This window comes from Lithobates pipiens, unplaced genomic scaffold (genome assembly GCF_037356315.1).
Source record: "Lithobates pipiens isolate NorthernLeopardFrog02 unplaced genomic scaffold, aLitPip1_a1.2 Scaffold_8, whole genome shotgun sequence".
NCBI lineage: Eukaryota > Metazoa > Chordata > Amphibia > Anura > Ranidae > Lithobates > Lithobates pipiens.
The window spans coordinates 641983034-641997560 of record NW_027507903.1 but is presented as its reverse complement, the minus strand read 5'-3'; the positions used below and the strand labels follow the sequence as shown (position 1 = coordinate 641997560).

At 42.1% G+C, this 14527-nt stretch overlaps 1 protein-coding gene across 1 annotated transcript in view; it reads left to right on the top strand.

Annotated features, from left to right (window-relative positions):
- The window catches only part of TFR2 (transferrin receptor 2), a 73986-nt gene that overhangs the window by 41950 nt on the left and 17509 nt on the right, over positions 1–14527 (top strand). The window contains exons 9-16 of the mRNA XM_077470925.1: positions 1739–1878; positions 4865–5037; positions 8380–8499; positions 11625–11707; positions 11792–11855; positions 11979–12046; positions 13405–13478; positions 13596–13680. Of these exons, the coding sequence (XP_077327051.1) occupies positions 1739–1878; positions 4865–5037; positions 8380–8499; positions 11625–11707; positions 11792–11855; positions 11979–12046; positions 13405–13478; positions 13596–13680 (807 nt within the window). The remainder of the gene's footprint in view (positions 1–1738; positions 1879–4864; positions 5038–8379; positions 8500–11624; positions 11708–11791; positions 11856–11978; positions 12047–13404; positions 13479–13595; positions 13681–14527) is intronic.

Sequence of the window (14527 nt, the reverse complement as noted above, 5' to 3'; positions counted from 1 at the left end):
GCTTCCGCAGAGTTGGGGTGTGAGAAGGACTCCTGAGCATCTCATACAAGTTCAGTCAGGACTTCATTGGCAGAAGATATATGTTAAAGACGTCGTCATCTGGTTTTGAGAGTCAAAAAGAGCTATCATCTATTTTCAGTCTGGATAGATCTGAGCAGAGCATTGGAGTATCACCTCCCTGAAGATTTATTGCATACGTGATTTCAATTGTATACAATCTGGTGAGCCTTATGCCCCATACACCCGGTCGGACATTCCGACCCACAAAATCCATCAGATTTTTTCCGATGGATTTTGGCCAAAACTTGTTTTGCATACACACGGTCGCACAAAGTTGTCGGAAAATCCAATCGTTCAGAACGAGGTGACGTCAAACACGCACGTCAGCAGTATAAACGGGCCAGTAGCCAATAGCTGTCGTCTCTTAGTTTATTCTGAGCATGCGTAGCACTTTGTCCGTCGGAATTGTCTACACACGATCAGAATTTATGCGATCAGATTTTGTTGTCGCAAAATTTTAGATCCTGCTCTCAAACTTTGTGCATCGGAAAATCCGACGGAAAAAGTCAGATAGAGCCCACACACGATCGGATTTTTCCGAAAACATAATCCGATCTGACTTTTTCCGTCGGAATTTCTGACCGTGTGTATGGGGCATTATTCTATAAATAAGGTGTGGAACTGGCACTTGATCACTTTGGTGAAAGATTCTTGGTGATTTTAAGTTTTTGTGTGGAGAATTGCACCAGTTTTTCACAATGCACTTTTGATTTATGATTTTTTTTTTAATACAGACATTTTTTGAATATGCACTTTATTTTTTAAATATTCCTATTCTTATGTCTATTTATACTAGTTACTGTGAATGAGTAGATTGACAATACTTTTGTTTTCACCCATTTTGCGTATTATTTTATTTTTAAGTAGCAGCACTTATTATTTTTTTTATTATATACGCTTGTTTGATTATTTTCTGTGCTGGTTGAATGTTTTTCTCTGATTTAAAAAGGAAAAATACAACGTTTGACAACTAGATGGCACTGATTATGACAGAAAATTGCTTTGATACATAGCACCATTTAGTGGCCAAATCCATTTACCATTATAAAATCAATGAAAAACATTTGAGTGGCACAGAAAAAAAAACCGAATCCCACTGACAGAGGTTTTAGTCCTTCCCCGCTCCACGCCAAAACTAAGCAAAAACAGTTCATAGCTTGCCATATAGAGTGAGGTATAGCCAACCACTAACCTTGACCTTGGGGTGGTACACATGTGGTGAGCATGATGCTTTTGTTTGGTGGCCACGGAAAATTTTTTTATCTCATGTTCACCTCTGGCACGTAGTACTGGCACCAAATGACTGAATGAGGTGGTGTCACAACCAAGCTGCAGCCATATGTAATGTTGATGGCTGTGGCCTTTTAAGGGTTAAAACTTCCCCCTGCCCCCCAGCCACCCGTCAACTGCCCTCTAGACATCCACTGTGGACCACATATAAACTAGTCCTCAGTGATTAACAATTCCGCATAAAATATTTATTGGTTCCAAAAACGTTACGTCACGTTACGTCACGTTACGTCACGTTACGTCACGTTACGTCACGTTACGTCACGTTCTGAAAATTTTTAATTTTATACCCCCACCCCACGAACCCCAAATCACTATCACTTTTCAGAAGGCACAAGAATACATATTGCTTCAATTATTTCACTCCCCCCTTGCTCTTCTCTTCCAGGTTCACTTAGGTACTGGAGACCCCAACACTCCCGGATTCCCATCATTCAACCACACCCAGTTCCCACCTTTCAAATCCTCAGGACTGCCCAAAATACCGGCTCAGCCAATAGATAAAGCCACAGCTCTGTCTTTACTCAGGTACTGAATGCTTGCATTGCAGATATGAGACACTTTGGGGGCTGATGCCATTTCTGCAGGTCAATAAATCCAGTATTCTGACTGGTTGCTTTGTGCAGGAAGTGAAGCTTGGAAGGGTTAAAAATTGCTGTCCTGGTTATGACCACTCACCTTATTTCTTGTATGGGTATCACCGGAAGAGAAGTAAAATTTCTCCAATAGGATAACATACAGAAATAAAACTCCTGACCAAGTTTATAAATATTTCCCACTCTTTCCAAGAAGAAAAAGAAATTAGCTGGAGTTTGGTTTTAATAAAGTTTTGTTTTCGTCTTGTTTACGGCTTTCATTTTTTTGTCACAAGGTGGATCAACTAATTATGCTGTTTGTGAGCTTAGCAGAGACCAGAAGACAATTCGGGACAATTATTCTTTGGGGGAGGAGGCAGTCAGTGTCTTTGGTTAGTTGCAATTCCCAGGGTTGAGTTTTTTTTTTTGCTCCCTAAGCTTTGTTTCCATGTGCACTTGGCCAATACAAGTCAGCATATTTTATAAAACCATTCCTTGAAAAAAAATGGCTGACTATCAGGTGTGGTTTATGACTACCGAACAACTTAACTGGCAGAACAGGTGAATCAGTCAACTGAGAAGTTTTCGGATTCTCCTGAAATCAGTCATCAGTAATGATGGTCTTTGGTACACAAGGCTCATGTGATGCTTTACTTTTTGGGTTCTCCTGAATTTGGTCATCACTAATGACTGGTTTTTACGATGGTCTTGAGAACACAAGGACCATGTTATTTTTTTTTTGGTTTCACCTAAATTTGGTAATCACCGATGATTTGCTTTACAATGGACTTGGGTACACAAGGCTGATGTGATGCTTTTCTTTTTGGATTCTTCTGAATTCAGTAATTTCTAATGGCTGTTTGTATGATGGTCTTGGGTACACAAGATTCATTGGACCCTTTTCATTTCACATTATCCTGAATTTGGTCATTACTATTGACTGTGGTCTTGGGTACACAAGGCCCATGTGAACCTTTTCTTTTTCAGATTATCCCGAATTTGGTCATTAGTATTAACTTGGTTTACTATGGTCTTTGGTACACAAGGCTAATATGATGATTTTCTTTTTGGATTCTGCAAAATTTGGTCATCACTAATGATTTGCTTTACAATGGCCTTGGGTGCACAAGGCTCATATGATGCTTTTCTTTTTGGATTCTCCTGAATTCAGTCATTCCTAATGGCTGGCTTTACGATGGTCGTAGGTACAAAGAGCTAATTTGACCATTTTTTCTTTTCAGATTATCCTGAATTTGGTCATTAGTATTGACTTGCTGTACTATAGTCTTGGCTTGGGTACACAAGGGTCATGTGATGCTTTTCTTTTGAAATTCTCCTGAATTTGGTCATTACTAAGAACTGGTTTTACAATGGTCTTGGGTACACAAGGCTTATGTGATTTTTTTTTTTTTTAATTCTCTTGAATTTCGTCATCATCACTAAGGACTTGCTTTACAATGGTCTTGGGTACACAAGGCTCATGTGACCCTTTTCTTTTAACATTATCCTGACATTGGTCATCAGTATTGACTTGCTTTGCTATGTTCTTGGGTACACAATGGTCATGTGATGCTTTTCTTTTGAATTTGGTCATTACTAAGAACTGGTTTTATGACGGTCTTGGGTACACAAGGCTCATGTGATGGTTTTTTATTTTTATTTTATTCTCCTGAATTCGTTCATCACTAAGGACTTAACACTGATCTTGGGTACACAAGGCCCATGTGAACCTTTTCTTTTTCAGATTATCCCGAATTTGGTCATTAGTATTAACTTGGTTTACTATGGTCTTTGGTACACCAGGGTCATGTGATTCTTTTCTTTTTGGATACTGCTGCATTTGGTCATCACTAATGATTTGCTTTACAATGGCCTTGGGTGCACAAGGCTCATATGATGCTTTTCTTTTTGCATTCTCCTGAATTCAGTCATTCCTAATGGCTGGCTTTACGATGGTCGTAGGTACAAAGAGCTAATTTGACCATTTTTTCTTTTCAGATTATCCTGAATTTGGTCATTAGTATTGACTTGCTGTACTATAGTCTTGGCTTAGGTACACAAGGGTCATGTGATGCTTTTCTTTTGAAATTCTCCTGAATTTGGTCATTACTAAGAACTGGTTTTACAATGGTCTTGGGTACACAAGGCTTATGTGATTTTTTTTTTTTTTAATTCTCTTGAATTTCGTCATCATCACTAAGGACTTGCTTTACAATGGTCTTGGGTACACAAGGCTCATGTGACCCTTTTCTTTTAACATTATCCTGACATTGGTCATCAGTATTGACTTGCTTTGCTATGTTCTTGGGTACACAATGGACATGTGATGCTTTTCTTTTGAGATTCTTTTGAATTTGGTCATTACTAAGAACTGGTTTTATGACGGTCTTGGGTACACAAGGCTCATGTGATGGTTTTTTATTTTTATTTTATTCTCCTGAATTCGTTTATCACTAAGGACTTAACACTGATCTTGGGTACACAAGGCCCATGTGAACCTTTTCTTTTTCAGATTATCCCGAATTTGGTCATTAGTATTAACTTGGTTTACTATGGTCTTTGGTACACAAGGGTCATGTGATTCTTTTCTTTTTGGATACTGCTGCATTTGGACATCACTAAGGATTTACTTTATGATGTTTTTGGGTACCCAAGGCTCATGTGATGCTTTTCTTTTTGGATTCTCCTGAATTTGGCCATCACCAATGACTGGCTTTATGATGGTCTTAGGTACCCAAGGCTCATATGATGCTTTTCTTTGTGGATTCTCCTGAATTTGGCCATCACCAATGACTGGCTTTATGATGGTCTTAGGTACCCAAGGCTCATATGATGCTTTTCTTTTTGGATTCTCCTGAATTTGGCCATCACCAATGTCTGGCTTTATGATGGTCTTAGGCACACAAGGGTCATGTAATGCTTTTCTTCTCTCTTTACAGTAAACTCAAAGGTCGGGAGGCACCTTCACAGTGGCGGAATCCAGCATTTCCGTCTCATTACCTGGGACCCGATCTGGCTGACGGTCAACTGGTTCAGTTAGAGGTCAACAACGTGGAGCGCAGTGTAGAGCTGTTCAACGTGTTCGGAAGTATAACTGGACGTTTCGAGCCTGGTAAGTTTCCATAGTGACCACGCTTGCACAAATCACCCTAATTGACCCTACTGGAAATTACTGGAGCTGCTATGGCCAATGTGGAAACACATGGAGCCTTGATGTGTTCCTAACAAAATGGCCAATGGAATCCCCTAAACCATATGCTAATAGGCAGTAATGCTGTAACCATTTTATTTGTTTTTGGGGTATAAGGTTGGTACACTAGGGAGTTCAAATCATTATCGCTAGTAGCAGCTAGTCATCTTCAACTGGACTGTACACCCCTTATGGACCAGGTTTCTTCCATAGGCCTGTTTATTCAACAATAACGTTGTCATTATTTAATATAAAAAAAAATTAGTTTTTCGGTAAAAACAAGTTTTTTTATCTTGGACAATATTGTCTTCCAAAATTATTTTAATTTTCAATGCAATTTATAGGAAAATAATGAAAAAATAAATAATTTACATAGACCAATGTAAGTTTAAAAAATATAGTGTTGTTGAAGATAAAAGTATTAGTTTTATTATATAATTTGTACTGTTTATGACACTAAAATTTGCATTGCATTGCAACGTTATTTACAAGTACAATAATGATTTTTATTTTTTTTCAATTGCACACTTTTTAAATTTACCGCTAAACACAAAAAAAATAAAAAAATAAGAATAAAATGTTTAAATTCGAATGATTTAAAAAAAAATGTCAATCAAAATAAAATAGCAGAGAAATGTTAGCCAAGGGAAGAAGGGGGATACAAAGTTAATTAGGACTGATTAGGAAGAATTAAGAGTAATTAAGCGATTACATAGATACTTTTTTTTTTTTTTTACTTGCAGGGTTGCTTTTACTGATATCAAATACAGATCAAAAAGTCACCCCTTTGATCTTTATATGAACGAAACAAAAAATAAATACAAAGTAAAGATAATGTGACTGTGTCTCTGAATCACACAGTTAAACATTTTTTTTATAACCACGTACCCTTGAATATTTAGAAGATGTTATGTCGGGGCCATTGGCAGCAGCTATTGATCTTTTCAACCAGTAAAAGTAATTAGTGGCTAAATAGCCGCTAGATAGCTTTTACATGGGGCAGGAGAGAGTCCACCCCTCCTACTGCCTTTCCGGGATCTACCATCCCACTGGGGAGCCCGGGATTGAAGCTAGCAGTTCCGCTGGCTTACCAAACAGATTTCAGAGGACCGGAACGTCCCCCGATCATCTCTATGGTCTACGAAACCAGAAGGGATCAGTATTTTGTCTCATGTACAACAGGCCGTTGCCGGCATTTGAAATCATCTGATCAAATAGATATGGGTTTGATCAGATGACTCAGTAAAGAGAACCTGTCACGGCTTATGCTATTACAAGGGGCATGTTGTTCATTCCTTGTGATAATAATGATAGTAATAAAAAAGAGACCATGTAAAATGAAAAATAAAATTCAAATAAATAACAATAAAAAAAAAAAAAGTGCTGCAATCCTCTCATGCTTTCACGCAAAGGTGAATGCATACGTACACTATATTACCAAAAGTGTTGGCACCCCTGCCCTTTTGGTGTACATAGCATGCCTAAGGTACCCGATTAGTTAATGGTAAAAAGACACTTTGGTGTAGGTACCTAAGTTGTAATGAGTGTCAGGAGCATGCCTTGCTTTATACAGATAACTCTGGAATGTGTCAAGGCAGATGTTGATTGTTCAAGAACATGGTGGGAGGTGTGAAAATTTGTGAAGCCACTTTGTTCCAATGACATAAGCCAAGCATTCTGGTGAAGTGTAGGACATATGATAATCATTTAGGATAAATATCTGGAAAGTAAGATAGTCAATCCGTATGGCGCTGGAGTGTCAGAAAAATGTACCTCCCTGCCTTTATTACTCGACAATACAGTGAGATTGAGTCTTGTACATCCAAAAGACTTGGTACATGCAGTGCAGTATAGTGAGGAATTCAAAGACTCGAACATTGTGAAGACAAAACAGCCTCCCAATAAATTGATGGCCCAATGTCGGATGGCAAGTTCTACAGGTCAGGACTTGCCATAATTTCAATGTGTGATAGAAAATGGACATTCTTTTGAGGACAGTGAGGTACACAGTTTGCATAGACAGATCAACTGATTCTGAGGAGTTAAGTCAAACTAGATCAACTATCCCTAAATATGGGTTGGGTCCTTTAACACCACCTGTCACCCACATAACACCTCAACCCCAAAGATCTGGTAACACTTCACACCTTCAGCAATGTGACTCAAAGTATTAACACCTGACATTCTCTTTTAGGTACACATATTATGGAATTAGAAGAGGTGTCACAGTCAAGGGTCAGGCTCGGAGACCAGTAGCTATAGCAATAGAGAGGCTCCCACCAACCAGCTGGATAAGTACTCAAGCAGGTGACCCTGGCAGATGACAAAGGCTCCCCCCGAGGTGCGGGGTTGAAGCGCTAACCAGTATTCATCAGAGCTCCTAAAGGGGATGGGTTTTTCTGTATTTTAGTACCAGGCTGCGGTCCTTAGGATTGCCCCACCAGGAGATGAGCAAGCGGGGTTCCAGTAGCAGATATGGCAGGAAAGGATCAAGCAGATGCATAATCAGTAAACAAGCCAAAGTTGGGTAACAAGTGATTGCAGGTTGGGATCAAGCAGAAGCATAGCTGAGGAACAAGCCAAAAGTCAATAACGAGTGGTAGGCAAGAGAAGGATGGCTGCAGTTACGCAAAGGAGTGTTCAGCATCCCAGGTGGTTCAGCTGAAGAGCTACTTCCAGATGCAGCAGAGGTCATGAGTTTAGATCCTGGACCTGACAACAGGGTTCCATAAACGTTCCCACCTCCCATCCTGTTCTTGGACAATCAACATCTGCCTTCATACATTCCATGGTGATTACATTACTGTGGCTGAGCAGGTTGTATGGCTATAAATTCTGGGGTAAGTTCCTTGCACCTATTAGTTGAAGAAGATACTTGGATAGGCAACAAAGTATTTTGAACATTACAGGACAAATTCAGCGGAATGTGAGAAACTACCACACTAAATGACCGCTATTAAGGACTGGCTAAAAATAAATTTAAATTCATAAAACATTGTTGGTGGACCTCTGCCAATGTTCTTGGCAATGCCCGGTCTCTGCTGAAATCGTAAATCCAACATGAAAGGACCCTGCCCACAGCCCCCAAGTATTGTGGCCAGCAAGGGGAAGCAGTCATGTGACTGCTATTACAAATTCAAAAAAAGCAAATTTAATCAAGATTCTTTTTCGTCCTTTGCACTATTTCTAGAGGGGTAGAGTAGGCATTCCTGTTTATTTGTCGTTATATCTACTCTAACCTCTTTATTTTCTCTATGTATTCAGAACATTACATCGTGGTGGGTGCCCAACGTGATTCCTGGGGGCCGGGGGCTGCCAAGTCTGCAGTGGGCACGGCCATCTTGCTGGAGTTGCTACGTTCAATGACCATGATGGTGGGAAGTGGTGAGTATCGGTGTATAGATGCAGGAATGGGGAAACTGCCCTAGGGGCAATTTGTATTGTACAACCCAAACACAACCTAACACCAGTATTATTTTAACTCGCTGGTCACTGAATGGCACTGATATTAAATATTTATGTTAAATATCTTATATTTAGGCCCCTTTCTCTGTCCATTTTGTACACCCACCAGTCCATAGAGGTGAATGGAAGGTCCAATCAGATCCTCCTGACAAACTGGCAGGCGGACCTGACTCTTTTTTGTCAAAGGGGCCTTGCCTGGATTACAAGAGTAAAGAAAATGTTTTTTAAAAATCTAAATTTTTAGCCCTGACCCTAATAATTATAGATAGAGAATATGTACAAACAAGGCAGGTTAGTGTAAGTAGGCATGAGTTGAGTATGGGTTCTCAGGGCCATCTTACACCAGAACATGGTCCAAAAATGAACTGCCCTTGCTGTCTGTTCCAGATGCCAATACTTTGTTAATGTAGGGCACCAGATCACATGGGACAATGTCATCCAGCACCCAGGGCAAAGAAGCCAAAATGCACCCCCCTCCTTCATTATGTGTAAACTTAGGGGATGTTACCCCCAGCAGTGATCTGCTTGTGAAAAAGTTTTGTATCAGAATGAGCTCACTGGTGCCACTATCCATACAGTAAACCGCTGTTCCCAGGGCAGCCTCCCCTGCTGCCCACCCCTTGTGCAGGCCCTAAGCACTACCAATGCGATTTGTTATAGTGCATTTTTTCAGAAGCATCCCATGTGCTACTTTTTGTGTGATGCGGTGCAATTCCAGTCCATGCAAATTAATGGTTTGAAAATTGCACTGAAGGGGAACGCCCCAGGTTCCTGCGTGTTTCTGGTGTGAACTGGCCCCCGGTCGGAAGCTGTTAGAGATGGCCTAATCAACTATATCTGAGTCATTCTCCACCCAGCAGCTGCATGTACACAAAGGGGTGGGACACTTGTGACATCATTGACCTAATACGAACATGTGACTAATATAAGGAACCCTCTGATAAAAATGAATACATTTACAACCCATAATACATTAGTGTGATGGTCAGTGGGAAGAATGTTCCTTACACTTCTGCTCATCGGGAAGAATTACCTCCTTACAGATAGCTAAAAAGATCAATAGTCTCAGTGGGAAGAATGCTCCTTACTCTTGTTTCTATTGGGAAGAATTACCACCTTACAGATACAGTGCCTTGCAAAAGTATTCACCCCCTTGGCATTTTTGTTGTGTTTTGTTGCCTCCCAACCTGGAATTAACATGAATTGTTTGAGGATTTGCATCATTTAATTTACAGAACATGCCCGCAACTTTGAAGATTTTTTTTTTTTTTATTGTGAAGCAAACAACAAATAGGACAAAATAACAGAATAATAATAATAATAATAATAATAATAATAATAAATATAATAATAAATGTGCATAACTATTCACCCCCTAAAGTCAATACTTTGTAGAGCCAGCTTTTGCAGCTATCACAGCTCCAAGTGGCTTTGGATAAGTCTCTATGAGTCTTGCCACATCTTACCACTGGGATGCACCTTCAAGTTGGATGGTTTGCGCTTGTGAACAGCAATTATTACGTCTGACAACAGATTTTCTATTGGATTGAGGACTGGGCTCAATCCAACACATTTACATGTTTCCCCTAAAACCACTCATGTGTTGCTTTAGCAGTGTGTTTGGGGTCATTGTCCTGCTAGAAGGTGAACCTCCATCCTAGCATCAAATCACACACGGAGAGGTACAGGTTTTGCTCAAGAATATTCCTGTATTTAGCACCATCCATCTTTCCCTCAACCCTGACCAGTTTCCCAGTCCCAACTGCTGAAAAACATCCCCACAGCATGATGCTGCGACCACCATGTTTCACAGTGGGGATGGTGTTCTTTGAGTGATGTGATGTTTTGGGTTTGCGCCAGACATAGGCCAAAAAGTTCCATTTTAGTCTCATCAGAACAGAGCGCCTTCCTCCATACATTTTGGGAGTCTCCCACATGCCATCATGAAAGTAATGGCTTTCTTCTGGCCACGCTGCCATAAAGCCCAACTCTGTGGAGCGTACGGCTTATTGTCATCCTATGTACAGATACTCCAGTCTCTGCTGTGGAACTCTGCAGATCCTCCAGGGTTACCTTAGGTCTCTGTGCTGCCTCTCTGATTAATGCCCTCCTTGCCCGGTCCATGAGTTTTGGTGTGTGGCCGTCTCTTGGCAAGTTTGCTGTTGTGCCATGTTCTTTCCATTTGGTTATGATAGATTTGGTTATGATAGATGGTGCTCCTAGGGATCATCAAAGATTTGGATATTTTTTTATAACCTAACCCTGACTTGTACTTCTCAACAATATTGTCCTTTACTTGTTTGGAGAGTTCCTTGGTCTTCATGGCAGTGTTTGGTTAGTGGTGCCTCTTGCTTAGGTGTTGCAGCCTCTGGGGCCTTTCAGAAAGGTGTGTATATGTAATGACAGGTCATGTGACACTTAGATTGCACACAGGTGGACATCATTTCACTAATTATGTGACTTCTGAAAGTAATTGGTTGCCCCAGAGCTTTTTATGGGCTTCATAACAAAGGGGGTAAATACCTACGCAAATGCCAATTATCTGTTTTTTATTTCTGAAAAATAGTTTTATGTATATATTTTTCTAATTTTACTTCAACAAGTTAGACTATTGTGTTCTGATCCATCACATATAATTCAGATTAAAAAAAAATCATTGAACTAAAGGCTGTAATGTAACAAAATAGGTAAAAAGCCAAGGGGGTGAATACTTTTGAAAGGCACTGTATCTAAAAAGATCTAAAGTGTCAGTGGGAAGAATGCTCCTTACACTTGTGGTCACTGGGAAGAATTACCCCCATTACAGAGAGCTAAAAAGTTCAATGTTGTCAATGGGAAGAATGTTCCTTACACTTGTGGTCAGTGGGAAGAATGATCCTTACATGTGTGGTCATTGGGAAGAATTACGCCTTTACAAAGAGATAAAAAGATCAATGGTGTCAGTGGCAGAGGCAGAAATTGCTCTTTGCTCAAGGAACCTCTAGCAACCTCTGGAGGAACCCTGGTTGACCCTGCTGTATAGTAATGTCTCATATGTGTTTTAGGGTTCCAACCTCGGCGCAGTATTTTGTTCGTGAGCTGGGACGGAGGAGATTTTGGAAGTATTGGGGCAACAGAATGGCTGGAGGTAAGAGACCTCATAGTATATAATGATTCATTGTATCCCTCTAATAATACATTGTAATGTTATGGCGTTGTGTGTATATTGCAGGGGTACCTCAGCATGCTGCACCTCAAAGTCGCCACCTACATGAGCCTGGACACCCCGCTTCTAGGTAACACCATCCACTGTTCACACTGTTCACACTTTGGTGGATTGAACCTTTAAGATATAGAAAGCTATTCGCTGTAAACGGAATGGAGTGTACCCTGTCACATGACTACTTAAATTTTTTCAGGTGATGAAAAGTTTGTAGCGAAGTCCAGCCCCCTGTTCAGGAACCTAATAGAGAACATCATCAAACAGGTAAGTGAGGAGAGGACACAACTAAGGATGGAGAAGAGTGTATACTTCTCTTTTGCACAGGGGGGCTCAGCGGAGAGGGGTGGCTGTGGCCATATCCTCTCTTGCATGGGAGCGGGCAGCCATGGCAGCTCAGCATAGAGGTATGGTTGTGACCGTTTATTTTCCTGCACGGCGGCTCATCAGTGAGACGTGGCTCTGACCGTATCCTCTCCTGCACGAGGGCAGCCATGGTGGCTCAGCAGAGAGGTGTGGCTGTGACCCTATCCTCCTCCTGCATGAGGGCAGCCATGGTGGCTCAGCAGAGAGGCGTGGCTGTGACCGTATCCTCTCCTGCACGGGGCAGCCAATGGCGGTTCAGCGGTGAGACGTGGCTCTGACCGTATCCTCTCCTGCACAAGGGCAGCCATGGAGGTTCAGCTGAGAGGCGTGGCTGTGACCCTATCCTCCTCCTGCATGAGGGCAGCCATGGTGGCTCAGCAGAGAGGCGTGGCTGTGACCGTATCCTCTCCTGCACGGAGCAGCCAATGGCGGCTCAGTGGTGAGACGTGGCTCTGACCATATCCTCTCCTGCATGAGGGCAGCCATGGAGGCTCAGCTGAGAGGTGTGGCTGTGACCATATCCTCCTCCTGCATGAGGACAGCCATGGTGGCTCAGCAGAGAGGCGTGGCTGTAACCGTATCCTCTCCTGCACGGGGCAGCCAATGGCGGCTCAGCGGTGAGACGTTGCTCTGACCGTATCCTCTCCTGCATGAGGGCAGCCATGGAGGCTCAGCTGAGAGGTGTGGCTGTGACCATATCCTCCTCCTGCATGAGGACAGCCATGGTGGCTCAGCAGAGAGGCGTGGCTGTGACCGTATCCTTTCCTGCATGAGGGCAGCCATGGCGGCTCAGTGGAGAGGCGTGGCTGTGACCGTATCCTCTCCTGCACAAGGGCAGCCATGGCGGCTCAGTGGAGAGGTGTGGCTTTGACCATACCCTCTCCCGATTGGCTGCAGTGACATCTGAGAAATGAGGGTTTATATGACGTCTATGAAAACAGTTCACCACGTACTGATGGAGACCCTCCCAATGTCTGCAATTATTGGTGGAGATTAGATACACACACCACCGTAATTAGTCACTGTGATCCCTTTAACCTGTACGAACCGCAATTATTGACATTGAAATAATTATTGGTGGAGACCCTTCGAGCAGCTCCAATGACCTCCTGTACTCCATGTCATCTCCATACTACTCAAAGTGGACCTTTCATTAACTACAAATCTGCATCAATCCATTCCTGATAGGTCACAATATACAGAGACACCACCACCATTCTCCAAAAAAGCTCCACCTTTTATCTGTCCGTCTCTTCCAGGTGGACAACCCCCGTCAGAGCAAGCAAAGCATCTATGAAAATGCAAGATTGTATGGGGACTGGAAATCAGAGGTGTAAGTCACTGCCAAGTACCTGGACCAGGAGTACCACAAATTTTACCAGCCTCTGTACACAAAATAACAAGAATAATAGCAGTCTCTGACCCTTTTATTTGTACTTTTTACCCTCAGATTTGCCCCACTTGCGATGGACACGGGCAGCTTTGCCTTCACCGCCTTTGCCGGAGTTCCCGCACTGGAGTTTTCATTTGTGGAGGTAATCTTATCATGACCCCCTGCTGTATTAGTTATGGATGCTGAAAAACTAGAAAAAAAAAAAAGATTTTTGCTTTTATGTACGCTAAAATCTGAAGTTTAATCTGCTTTCCATTTTGCGACTTTAATGAACGGGATCCGATTTTGATCCGACTTTGAGACGAGTGCAACTTGTCCTTTGACCAATCAAAACAATTCCTTTGATTCTGGAATGGATGAAACCTCATGACCAAATTTATAAATAAATAAATAAAAAAAACGGTGTGGGGTACCCCCCCCCCCCATATCCATACCAGGCCCTTTTGGCTTTGGGTCTGGTATGGATCTTGAGTGGGAACCCCATGACAAAATGTAAAAAAAAAAAAAAACGGTGTAGGGTCCCCCCTCATACCAGGCTCTTTGGGTCTGGTATGGATCTTGAGTGGGAACCCCATGACAAAATGTAAAAAAAACAAAAGAAAATGGTGTAGTTCCCCCCTCAAATCCATACCAGGCCCTTCAGGTCTGGTATGGATCTTGAGTGGGAACCCCATGACAAAATGTAAAAAAAAAAAAGGAGTGGGGTCCCCCCTCAAATCCATACCAGGCCCTTTGGGTCTGGTATGCATCTTGGGGGGAACCCCATGCCAAAATTTAAAACAAAAACAGCATGGGCTCCCACCCAAAATCCATACCAGACCCTTATCCAAGAATGCAGCCTGGCAGGTCAGGAAAGGCGGGGACAAGTGAGTGCCCCCCGTCCTGAACCATACCAGGCCACTAGCCCTCAACATGGAGGGAGTGGGTTGATGGGGATAATGGCCTCTTCCCCACAACCCTGGGATGTGGTTGTGGGGGTCTCCCGGTAG